Genomic DNA, 13,230 nt, shown 5'->3' with positions numbered 1-13,230 from the left:
TTGAAATAAAACAACATTGTTTTACTTACCAAATGAGCGGAAATCACCTATGAAGTAATGCCAGTGCTACATGAATGAAATTCGATCCGAAAATTATGTAAATTGGGTGAGTTCGTTTTTTTTCTTAGAACAATTTTTTTCTAAATGAAAGAAGAAAGCAGCAAAAACAAAAGAGGAGGGGGGTGGGAGGGGCTGGAGGTAGGGCGACGGGAGGGCGAGGCTGGGGGCGGGGTAGGGGGCCGGGTGAGGTGCGGGGGGCCGAGGGTGTATTTTAGAGTTTATATTGGTTGGGTCAAAGTGTTAAAAATAAAACTTGGAGGCAAAGTGTTAAAAACAAAGCTTGGGGTAAAAGTGTTAAAAACAAAGCTTTGGGGCAAGTTTGAAAATGGAAAACTCCCTAATCACTAATCCAAATTTTTTCACCCCTACTAAATACATAAAACTTGAGTTACCCCAACTCAATTTTGAAACTTTTTTTGTCACCTATAATTAATTTACCCAAGATGCTTGATTACGAGGGTGTTAGTGTAAAGTTACAAAACATAAATTAAGAAAATTAACACGTGTCACTCCTTTCTGCCCTGTCTTTTTGTCATCCTTTCTTGCTATAGCTGATTCAATGGAACCAAACCAACGGTAACCACATAAAAAATAAAATAAAAACTATAAACTCCAAATTCACTGTCTTTTAGCGCCAAAAATAGTTGAACACAGTAGAGGAAATCACCATTTACAGTATGTACTCCATAGCTGCAAGCTCTTTCTTCAACCATTGCAAACCACTCCAGAATTCACCTTTTCACAATCCAAACAGACCCTTATTTACAGTTATACGCTCTTCTTCAAGTGTTGCTCAAGAAGCCGATAAATCATCATCTGAGGGTTTGGAATTTCCGCCAATAAAGGGGGCGAAAAGGGTAGTGTTGGTGAGGCACGGGCAAAGCACGTGGAATGCAGAGGGTCGTATCCAAGGCAGCTCTGATTTCTCAGTTCTTACTTCTAAAGGAGAGTCTCAAGCTGAAACTTCCAGACAAATGCTTATTGATGACTCCTTTGATATCTGCTTTTCAAGGTAAGATTCCTAAACTATTGGTTCATGTTTATGCTACCAAATTTATGATTGAAGTACTTGAGGGTTGGGATAGTATTACAACTTTGATCACTTGTTCAATAACTCAGGCAGTTTTCTGAGTAGCCACCAGTAAAATTCCCCAAATGTTTGTTGGGCATGCGAACAAAGTCCCACATTAGTGTTATCGACAATTATAGAAACTTAGGTTTCATTTAAAAGAGTTGATCAAGAACACAGAGTTTTGTTGTAATTGGTGCTGAGGAAAAGAGACAATCTTCGTAGGTTTTTCTGATGGACTGGTTTGATTGATCCAACATGGTTCCAGTTGTGTCAAATCCGTGAAATTGTTATATGGGGATGGAAACATGTAATTCTTTATTTACTTAGTTGTTTTAGTATTTCCAAGTTTCAAAATTTGCTGAGTACTCAACTGGCAGTTGTGATAGGCATAGGGATATTTAATGAAGAAGTGGAGCATTGATTTTTCCTTTAACTTGCACAAACATCTTGTATCTGCTAACAGCAATTTCCTAGTATAGTAGGTTTTCCTGACTAGGGAAAGAAACAGTAGCCCCTTCATTTGTTAGGAAGCTCTATTAAGTAAGACACTGCACATTTGTCGCAATAGACTGATCATAATATTTAGTATTGTACGGCATACATTTACCATTTTTACACAGGGATTTTGGTACGCGTAGATGTGCTTTCAAGTGGACCTAACTCAAATGTATGGAAACATTTGAGAAAATGTACTTTTGGTGTATTTCGTATGTCGCACTACACCTTTTGGAGTATCTTGTCCGTTCTACATTTATGGGTTGGGTGGGGGTCTTGACGACATATTTAATTTAAATTTCCGGGATCCATCTTCTCCACATTTCTCCTTTTGAGGTGAAGTGGAAGGAAAGAAATAAGAAGTTCCTTTTAGAGGAGAAAGTGGGAAGCTGCATGCTAAGTCCCAACCCCAATGTGCACATACAAAGCGTTTCACGAACATAATTTCTTTCCATACTAGTGGGGCTTTTATTCGGACTAACTTATCAAACTAGACAAGGACTATATGCTCGAGCACTCCAGTATTCAAAACTCAGATTGAGTCTTGACTTGGCTCCTTTACGACTCACCTCTCAGCAAGGGTGGTTCTCTTCAGTGTGTGGCAGTAAGCCAGAACTGAATTTGGGGAATCCATGCTTAGGACGCCGAAAGCACTTTAGGCTGTCATGTATTTGAAGAGCAGAAACATGTCAGATCACTGTGAGATTTTAGGCATTCCGTATCATGGTTTCATTCATAACAATGAAAACATAATCTGCTCTTTTAGTGTCTGTATTCTTGAGTTTTCTGCTGGTGACCTTTCACTCAGAGGAGTCGTCTTGTATCTGTTAGTGGGTTATTCTTTGCAAAGGAAAGAGGAAGAAACTAATTATTTGAAGAAATAGATAAGGGAGAAGAAAATTTCCAGATTAACTGCAGCACTTGCATTTTGAATTTTATCCTTGATCTTAAATGCCGGAGAGAAGTTAAAGGGTTTCAAGTAGTCTGTTCTTAATAATCTGCGACCACAAATTGCTTGATAATTTCACTTTTAGCTGTTGCATGTAGAAAAAAAGAGTCTCTTGCTATTCATTTTTATGTTTCCAAAACGATTGACAGAAGTGGCCTGCATGTTCCAGTCCACTGCGTCGCTCGAAGAGGACAGCTGAAATAATATGGGGTGCTCGTGAGGAGGAGATCATTACTGATTCTGACATGAGGGAAATTGACCTATACTCATTCCAAGTCAGTTGTAGTTTACACCTCTTCTTTGTGTTTTCCTTTTGGACTTGAAATATGTAAATATGGCAACAAGATGGCAAAAGTTATTCTTGTTGACTGTTGCATGTGGATCACTCATGCAAACATATGTCTGCTCTAGGGCCTCCTGAAACATGAAGGAAAAGCTAAATATGGTGAAGCTTTTAGTCAATGGCAATTAGATGCACCAAATTTCGTCATTGACGGTCACTACCCAGTGAGAGAGTTGTGGGCTCGTGCTAAAAGCTGCTGGGACAAAATCTTGGTCCATGAAAGCAAGTCTGTCCTAGTAGTTGCTCATAATGCAGTTAATCAGGCTCTCGTTGCAACAGCCCTGGGTAGTCTTTGCTTAATATAATCATAATTGAATATGAGGTTTCTAGCATCAGCTAGCAGTCTGAACCTAGTTTTTACATTTGTTTCACCATCAATCAGGATTAGGAACCGAGTACTTCAGGATTCTACTTCAGAGCAATTGTGGGGTTAGTGTGCTGGACTTCACTCCACAACCTGAGGGCGGAACCCCAAGTATCTGCCTTAATCGTTTAAATCAGGTATCCTGTCTGGTAACACTTTTGATTTAATCTTAGCTATTAAAGTTCAGCCTAAAATATCTTCCTTTCAGAAAGTTTCTAATGCTGTAATACTGAAGCTGAGTTGGTAGGATCTTATATACCCATAGTACTTCATGCAGTAAAATTGAAATCTGACCTTGACTTTATGGATCCACTACATCAGCTGAAAAACCTTGATGTAAATAAACTGAACATATCATTTGCCCCATGAGAATATCGGCCTTTTAATTGCTAACTCCATCATGATCTTATTTAGTGCAATTTTTGAAACTGAATATTACATCTGATTGTCAGATAGTCCAGGTCAACATATTACTTGTAGTTTCAATCTTCTTTTTATTCATTTTGTTTTTCAACTACTGGATGCATCTTTGTTCTTTATGGCTTGATTTGGAGTTTGGACTTCAAGGCTCTGGTTTGTCGTTTATCTGATTATCTTTGTGGTGTGACTTAATTTTTGATAATGCAGACCCCAGGATCGCCTGTAGCAGTGGGCAGTTCTGCAGGAAGAAAAGCTAGTAACCGGATGGTACTTGTCTGCCATGGAGTGTCAGAGAGTGACCTACAGGTATGCAATAGGCTATGGACCAATTATTCTATATTTCCAATAAACAGACATATTAGGCTCCTTGATTTCATATTTGTGAGATAAAAAGGTAGTCTATGAGACTATGACCCAGAAATAGCAACTAATGCTTGGGGAAAAAAAATTATGTGAGAACAGAGCAAAGTTGAAAGCATGTATATTTTCTGAAAAGGGGCCTTTTGATCCTTATTGAAGTTTGAATCTGCAAGACTCGTATAATTTCTGGTGAAAGACTAGTTTGAGTGCTACACATTCATTCGGTGCTAGGATTTTGGCCTTCAGCTGATAGAAGAATCTTATGTGTCCATTCTATCACCCTCTCATGATATCATTCTCGAAAATACCACCCTTATAGACAAACCATTGGATAAATTAATATGAAATAAGGCTATATACTAACCATTCCAATGGCCCTAACCTACTCCAATTTTCTAGAGGTGGAGAGTGCACTTGTCGAGATTTGAAGATACAACAACAACATACCCAGTGAAATCCCACGGTGTGGGGTCTGGAGATTTGAAGATACTAGAGATAATTTTGTCCGCCTTTGCAATGACTTGAGGAACTTCTATACGCAATGGACTGCAGTTTCCTCTCTAATCAATAAAAAATTTACAGCTTCCACTTTTTCACTTCATGAAATTTAGTTATCTTATAAGTACTTGCAGAATTACTAATAACTGTACTTTTTAGCTTATGGTAAGAGATATAGATGAAATAAAGATTTTACATCCGCAGATATATCTGCTCGAGGGAAAGTTCTACAAAGCGGTGGTTAGACCGACTATGTTGTATGGGACGGAATGCTGGCCAGTTAAGAAAGCTCATGTCCAGAAAATGAAGGTAGCAGAGATGCGGATGCTGAGATGGATGTGCGGGCATACTAGGAGAGATAGGATTCGGAATGAAGTGATTCGGGACAAGGTGGGCGTGGCCCCTGTGGTGGATAAGATGCGGGAAGGGAGGTTGCGATGGTTCGGCCATGTGTAGTGGAGATGCATTGATGCGCCAGTGAAGAGGTGTGAGAGGATGGCAGTGGTGGGTCGGAGGAGAGGGCTGTAAGCCAAAGAAGGCCTGGGGAGAGGTGATTCAGCAGGATATAGCGCTACTTCAGCTTACCGAGGACATGACCGGGGATAGGAGAGGGTGGAGGCGGAGTATCAGGGTAGAGGGCTAGTGGGGGGGGGGGATTTCTATCCCGTATTAGGAAGTATTATTATACTGCTTTTATGTGTTGGGTCTTGTCTATCCATGTTGTTTTAGAAGTCCTTGTTATTTCTCATTTTCGCATTGCTTTGTTTTGCTTGTCCGTATCTGACTCCTTTCCCTTGTTTCTTTTGAGCCGAGGGTCTTTCGGAAACAACCTCCCTACCTTCGAAGGTGGGGGTAAGGTCTGCGTACACTTTACCCTCTCCAAACCCCACATTGTGGGATTCAACTGGGTATGTTGTTGTTGTTGTAGATATATCTGCTTGAGGACTTTAACATCTATTTAAACGAAATCCTATCTTTGGACAATTTTTGAATTTAACAGTGAATTTTCAACCTGAGCATAAACAAAGAGAAGGATGATATAGGAAATCATAGGTCACTTTCTCACAGATTAAGTAAAAGAAAAAGGGGGGAAAAACTGTGTTGGTTGGCTGATCTGGAATGTGTCAATACTCAATACTGCTTCTAAAATGTTGTCCTCAGTGACATAGAAAATTGAGAATGGGGCTTGAGCACCTTATGAATGTTGTTGCTTATTGTCTTTTTGGTATCCTTATCTGTTGCTTTGACCATTTTCTGCTCTTTTCTCATGGAATTTGAAATGTGTACAGAGTAGTATGCCGTATACTGGCAATGGCCCCATGAACATGCTTGGAAATATACAGGTAGGATGGTTCTCCTTTCTATAGTAGCATTCAGCTTCATATTGGGGGTGTCACAATCTTACAGGATTTTATTAAAATGGATGACAGGCACAGAAAATAGCAGAGCTGCTTCTCGATCTGAAAGTGAATACCGTAGTCAGTGGAACTAAAATGGCATCTGTAGAGACAGCTGACACAATCACCAAAGTATGGCCATCCAGATAGTATGTCGGTTGACAATCTTTTATAGAAAGAGCATTAGTTTTCTTGACACAAATTTTTTACTAAATATTATAGGTTCAAGAAGCTGCTGACTGCCTTGGAGCTGACTGTATCCCACGCTATGTGGAAACAAAGCAGATACCAGATCTAGATATTGAAAGTATTCTTACACAATCAGAGAAGGCAAGAAACACGTTACTGATTTCCTAAACTGAAACAAGTTGATGAATTTATTAACAGTTTTGCATGCAAAACATTCTTAAGATAAAATCATAAGGATGCATCCAAAGTCATAAAGAACTCTTCTTGATTCGCTCCGAATAAATTTTGCATAATCTCAGCTTGTATTATTTCTCGGTTTCTAGTTTGAAATACTTGCATATTTAAGCCTTTCTAGAAATCACTCTACTACCAAAAGGGTTGGTTTTGGAATTAACGATTTCCAAACCTTGTATCGGTCTATGGTTTACTCGATCATTCCTTAATAGAATTTAACAAGTACAGAACAGTCAATTAATTAGTCTGTGATCAGAAGGTTTGTTCTTCTAGTGATGCTGCCGGGTTTAACTTTTTTATGTTGCGGATTTTAGTGATTCACTTGTTTATATCCTGTAGCTCGCTCCTATACTATTTCCTTTGTTTTAGAAAATGGCGTAGATTTTTTTTTTTTTTTGTGGATTATTAACAGTATGTAAATCACCCTGCAACATCATTTTCAGGCTTTATATGTGTTCCTCTCTGTGCAAAATTATTTTTGCAGTGGATTGTTTTTCATACTCTTAATTTTCTCTGCTCAATTCCTCTGCAGGATGCATCAGGACTGCAAAATGTTCCATCAGGTTGGTTAAATAGATTGGAAGATGAAGTCACAACATCTTTATGGGATCAATCAGGGAAAGCATGGAAACATCTATTGTATGAACTATCACAGAGATCTGACGGCCAAGACAATATAGTCATTGCTGTTGGTCATCCTGCACTTCATATTTCGATGATGGGACACTGTTTAAATCTGACAAAGGAATGGTTGGGATCGTTTCATCTGAATGCAGGCAGCATTAGTGTTATTGATTTTCCTGATGGACCCTCGGGGAGAGGAGTTATCCGCTGCATAAACTACACTGCGCATCTTGGAAGATGGTCAATTCCTATTACTAGATCAACGCAAGCGGATGAAGAATATTGAAGTGTGAATGTACTTAATTGTGGAACTGAGACAATGTTAATTAAAATTACATTAAAATTACAGTCCAGAAATATGTCAGCTGAATATATTGCTGATAAATGGAAATGAGATTTCCAGTTTCTTAATTCCAAGGCCATGTCTTTTGTGATCTTGCCTCCACTGAGAAGTAATATAGTATTGGGCTACTGATCCCATGTAATAGCTTGATGTTTATGGGGTTATTTGCACGATTGTCCTTATTCGGGGGTGGTCTTTAATTTTGGCCCCTCAAATTGCTGGTCTTTAATTTTTATCCTTCACCTAATACCTCGAGGTTCTGAGTTCGAACCCGGCTCAGTAAAAAAATAAAAAATAAATCAGAAGGCAGAATTTCGTAGCAAAATTAGGCCTATTCGGACAAAAGTTAAGCTTAAGGCAGAGGTTTGCCTTAACTTTTGGCCAAAATTAGGCCTTAAAGCAGATAGGCCTAATTTTAGGCAAATGTTCTGCCTTAATGCAGAGGTTTCGCGAAAGCCTTGCCTTGCAAAATTCTTTTTTTTTTGTTTTGACTGAGCGGGAGTTCGAACCCAGAACCTCGAGGTATTTTCGGTCACTTTTTTAAGCGAAGGACAAAAATTAAAGACCAACAATTTGAGGGCTAAAAATTAAAGAGCAGCGCCTTTGAAGGATAATCCACACGAAAAAATGATGTTTATGCCAATTTTACAAGCATTGGGTTATTGATCCAATGGGCATTTATTTTCTGAAGTGTTGCCACGTGGAAATTATCTAAGGCGAGTTGCCTGACGTGGCAACCTACTTGCGTTTTCAAAACCAGATTTAGGATTTTATGGTATTATTTATTTTCTATGAGATATAGGCATAGTCGAGAAATAAAGTAGCACATATCTTTATATTTGAATAGTTAAATGAAGTTGAATTATTTAAAATTTGTGGAAGTTAGATAAAATTCCAGTAGAAGTACTGTGCCAAATATGTTGAGACAATCTGAAATTAGAAATCTGCTGCATAAATGATAGTGTATTATGTTCATGTCCATTACACTTGTATAGTTGTTGACATTAGCTAAGAACATGTGAATTTTATAGAATCTTGTTAACATCAATAGTAAATAAAATATGATACACTCCCTACAAAAAGAAAAGATACTTTTGTATACGGTAAAAATCGGATATATGCTAGACCGGTGAGACCAGAGACCGAGGTAAGAAAGAAACAAGCACGAGCATGAAGACTTTCTTTTGGGACCGGAGGAGTGCTTGATCCGAAGAAAGCAAAGGACATCGTTTGGTCCGGTTTCTCCATAGCCGAGCTGATCGTAGCCGTTGGCCCGGTTGATCGTGGCCGTTGGCCCGGTTGATCGTGGCCGTTGGTCCGGTTGTTCCGTTACACAATTGCCACGCGTCAATACCGTTCTGCCACATTGTACTACCAGTCGTACGGGTGTCAGACCGTACGATCCAACCTTATCATTTTTAGGGTTTTTCTTTATTCAAAAGGGCTTGTGTTGTAAGAGGCCCATAAGGCAAAGCTATAAATAGGAGGCATCATTTTACTTTGAAGGGTTGACTTCTTGAATTCTAGAATATTTGTAATAGCAAAAAATATATAAATCTCTCCCTCTCAATATCTAATTTTGGTCCGGATTTATTGTGTTCTTCTTTAGATTTGTTCAATCAAACGATAATCAATATATTAACACATACGTTTAGTGCAAATCATCGATTACTAGTTAGATTATCCATAGTTGATCCTACTCCACTTTCTCTCAATCAAAAGTAGATTAAGAGCCTGTTTGGATGGGCTTATGCTTATAAGTTGCAAACAGCTTATAAGCTAAAAAAAATAAGTTAGATAAGTTGGGGTAGTCTAACTTATTTTTTTTGGCTTATAAGCTGTTTTCAGCTTATAAGCTGCTTTAGATAAGCTAAGTCAAATGGGCCCAATTATTTTTTTGAACTTATTTTAAGCACAAAATGACTTTAAGCTGGCCAGCCAAACACTCAAAGCTGAAAACAGCATATAAGCAACTTATAATCTTGCTTATAAGCCAATCCAAACGGGTTCTAAGTTCAACCACATATCCTATACCTCACTCATAAATTTAATTGATTATCCAAATTTGGGGTAAACAGTTTGGCGCCCACCGTGGGGCTAGGATAATAGTGGTCTTTGATCTTGATATCTATCTTACTCGTCAGAATCAAAAATATCTTTTGTCCGTCTCTATAAAAACGGACCAAATGGTTAACAGTGGACAATCTGGTCACGTCAACAGCAACGAGATTGTGGCCGAAAATGAAGATAGCGGGCCACAAGGATTACCAGCAAACCCCGTAGACCTGAACCCCGTTAATTCGAGGGAGGGCCTCAACCGGCAAAACATCGTGAACCAAGAGAATGCCGCCCAGCCGGCCGCCGATCCTTTAAATACTCACAATTCAATTACTTTGTCCCGGACACAGGGCCGAAAAGAACCGGATACCCCGAATGATAATATTGACTTACGTTTAATTTTTGAAATGTTGCAGGAACAGAGAGCAGCGATTGCCGAACAAGGAATCGTAATAGCCCAGTTGCAAAACAGAAGAGATAAAACGACCCCGGAGAAGGCGAAGGGTGTTGCTGAGCCCAGAAGGAATGAGGCACGGATGGTTGAGAGCAATGGGTCCGGAGCTGGTTCATCCACCGAGGTTCTGAGAATGCTCGAAACATTGGCGAAGTGGGTAGACTCGATCGAAAAGAGGGTGGAAACATATAACTCTCGGGTGGATCAAATACCGGGGGCTCCGCCTATTCTGAAAGGACCGGATTCGAAGAGGTACATTCAGAGGCCTTTTCCTCCGAGTGCGGCTCCGAAATTTATCCCGAAGAGGTTCAAGATGCCGGATATCCAAAAATATGACGACACAACGGACCCTCAGGAACACATGACTTCATACACCTGCGCTATAAAAGGCAATGATGTGGAAGAGGATGAAATTGAGTCCGTGTTGCTAAAAAAGTTCGGGGAAACTCTGTCAAAGGGAGCATTGACTTGGTACGATCATCTGCCTGAGCATTCAATCACTTCTTTCGAAATGCTCGTCGATGCTTTCATAAAAGCTCACGCCGGTGCCAAAAAGGTGGAGGCCCGTAAGGCAGATATTTTTCGTATAGCCCAAAGAGACGATGAGTTATTGCGTGAATTTGTCAACCGATTCCAAAGGGAACTAATAGAGCTCCCTCCTATTCCGGAGGAATGGGCTGCACAAGCTTTCACAAAGGTCTCAATCCTCGGAGATCGACGGCTTCGTTCAAATTAAAGGAAAACTTGCTGGAATACGAGGCTGTGACCTGGGCGGATGTCCATAACCGATACGAGTCAAAGATTCGGGTGGAGGATGTCCAACTCGAGCTTCCCCCGGGGCCCGTAAATATGAACAAAAGTTTGGAAAGACCAAGGAAGAACTACGAACCGGAGGCCAGATCATCGAGGGAAAGGTATCGGCCATATTCTCATTCGGAAAAACCAAGCTTCAGGTCGGAAAAATCAAGGGTTGGCCCGAGTCATTTCTCCGGTCGGGGTGATAAACGGGCCGAGCGCCCATCGAACAGTCGAGGTCTCTCATTCAGGAGAGATGCCGGAAACTCGGCCAGCAATAAAGACTTGCCGAGGATATCGGAGTACAACTTCAATGTCAACACTTCGGACCTCGTCTCGGCTATTGGCCGTATAGTAGATGTAAGATGGCCGAGACTATTAAGGTCGGACCCGGGCCAACGAGACCCGAGCGTAATGTGTGAATATCATGGAACTCATAGACACAGAACTGAAGATTGTCTCCAGCTAAGAGAGGAGGTGGGGCCATATCCGAGAATTGCTAAGTGAACGAGCCAAAAGTCACTACAAGTAAAGGGACACTCACAAATGGGCATAACCAGTGGAACCTCAACATATAATCAACATGATAATCAGGGGTACCGATACCCTCCGAGGGCCGGTGATGAAATGGACCAAGGTTTCTATTGTGCGTGAGAAGCGCAGCCGGGATTATTTACCCGAGGGTTCCATCTTTTTTAGCAACGAGGATGCAGAAGGCATCATCCAACCGCACAATGATGCATTGGTAATCTCTATACTTATTTTTAAAACTCAAATTAAACGTATTTTGATTGACCCAGGTAGCTCGGCCAACATCATCCTGTGGAGAGTGGTCGAACAGCTAAGGTTACTCGATCAGATCGTGTCAATAGCCCGGGTACTCAACGGGTTCAACATGGCGAGCTAAACCACAAAGGGGGAGATCTCATTGCTGGTAAACATTGATGGCACTATCCAGCAAACGGTGTTCTACGTAATCGAAGGAGATATGAAGTATAATGCATTGCTGGGTAGACCTTGGATACATAACATGAGGGTCGTGCCGTCGACATTGCATCAGCTGCTGAAATTCCCGACCCCAGAGGGGATAAAAACCATCCGAGGTAAACAACCTGCTGCAAGGGAGATGTTCGCGGTTGAGGAAGCGACACCTCAACCCAAAAAATCGGATCAAAAGGATGAAGATTCAACCGGGGAAAAGGACACCAAATAGCAATCAAAGCACACGGGGTTGGATTCGGGGTATGAAGAGGATTTCGGTGTACCCAGATCATTTGTCATGTCGGATGACTCGGATGCAACCAAGTCAACAGTAGAGGAGCTGGAGCAGATCATCCTATTCGAATATCTACCGGACAGAAAGGTATACCTGGGCACGGGGTTAACCTCGGAGCTCGGGAACAAGTTAATTGAATTTCTTCGAGCTAATGTCGATTGCTTCGCATGGTCCCATATAGATATGACAGGTGTGCCACCGGAAGTAACAACTTACAAGCTCAGCTTAGACTGGAGGTTTCCCTCGGTGAAGCAGAAGAGAAGGCCCATGGCAGAGGCAAAACACGCCTTCGTAAAGGAGGAGGTAACGAAGCTTTTAAAAATAGTGTCTATCTGGGAGGTAAAATACCCGGACTGGCTAGCTAACGTAGTAGTGGTGCCGAAAAAAGGTAATAAATTTTGAATGTGCGTTGATTATAAGGATCTAAACAAAGCATGCCCGAAGGATTCATTTCCGTTGCCTCACATCGATAGAATGATCGATGCGACAGCCGGGCATGAGATGTTAAGTTTTCTCGATGCTTACTCCGGGTATAACCAAATCCGGATGCACTCGGAGGATCAAAAGAAAACATCCTTTATTACCCGATATGGGACTTACTGTTACAATGTCATGTCTTTTGAATTAAAAAATGCCGGTGCAACTTACCAACGCCTAGTTAATGGGATGTTCGAAGAACAAATAGGGAAAACAATAGAATTTTACATTGACGACATGGTGGTCAAGTCCCTGGAAACAGAGGACCATTTAAAGCATTTGCAGGGAACTTTCGATGTACTCCGCAAGTATAACATGAAGCTGAACTCGAAAAAATGTGCCTTCGGTGTCCGGTGTGACAAATTTTTGGGTTTCATGGTGTCAAACTGGGGGATTGAAATCAACCCGGACAAGATGAAAGCCATCGAGGATATTGAGGTGGTGAATAACGTCAAAGGAGTGCAGATGCTCACCGGAAGGATAGCGGCGCTGAGTTGTTTCATATCGAGGTCCTCGGACAAGAGTCACCGCTTCTTCTCTTTACTGAGGAAGAAGAACGACTTCGTTTGGACACCGGAGTGTCAAAGAACTTTACAAGAATTAAAAAGATACTTGTCCATCCCACCGCTGTTGCACACACCAAAAGTGGACGAGCAGCTTTTTCTCTACCTTGCTGTCTTCGAGGTAGCGGTAAGTCGTGTTTTGGTCCGAGAAGAATTAGGTACACAATTCCCTATATATTATGTAAGTAGAACTTTTGGGGGATGCGGAGACCCGTTATCCCCACTTGAAAAAATTGGCATTGGCATTGGTAGGTGCTTC

General features: G+C 40.9%; 1 protein-coding gene across 1 annotated transcript; it reads left to right on the top strand.

The window, feature by feature from the left end:
• The first annotated feature begins 637 nt into the window (after window positions 1-637).
• LOC132604401 (probable 2-carboxy-D-arabinitol-1-phosphatase) lies at window positions 638-7,439 on the top strand. Its single transcript, XM_060317898.1, has 9 exons — window positions 638-1,072; window positions 2,746-2,851; window positions 2,988-3,204; window positions 3,302-3,420; window positions 3,911-4,009; window positions 5,851-5,904; window positions 5,992-6,090; window positions 6,181-6,288; window positions 6,914-7,439. Exons 1-9 carry the CDS (start codon window positions 738-740, stop codon window positions 7,289-7,291), a joined length of 1,515 nt encoding a protein of 504 aa, XP_060173881.1. The 5' UTR covers window positions 638-737; the 3' UTR covers window positions 7,292-7,439.
• The last annotated feature ends 5,791 nt before the right edge of the window (window positions 7,440-13,230 follow it).

The sequence above is a fragment of the Lycium barbarum genome, chromosome 1 (genome assembly GCF_019175385.1).
Source record: "Lycium barbarum isolate Lr01 chromosome 1, ASM1917538v2, whole genome shotgun sequence".
Taxonomy (NCBI): domain Eukaryota; kingdom Viridiplantae; phylum Streptophyta; class Magnoliopsida; order Solanales; family Solanaceae; genus Lycium; species Lycium barbarum.
This window is presented reverse-complemented; position numbering and strand designations above follow the sequence as displayed.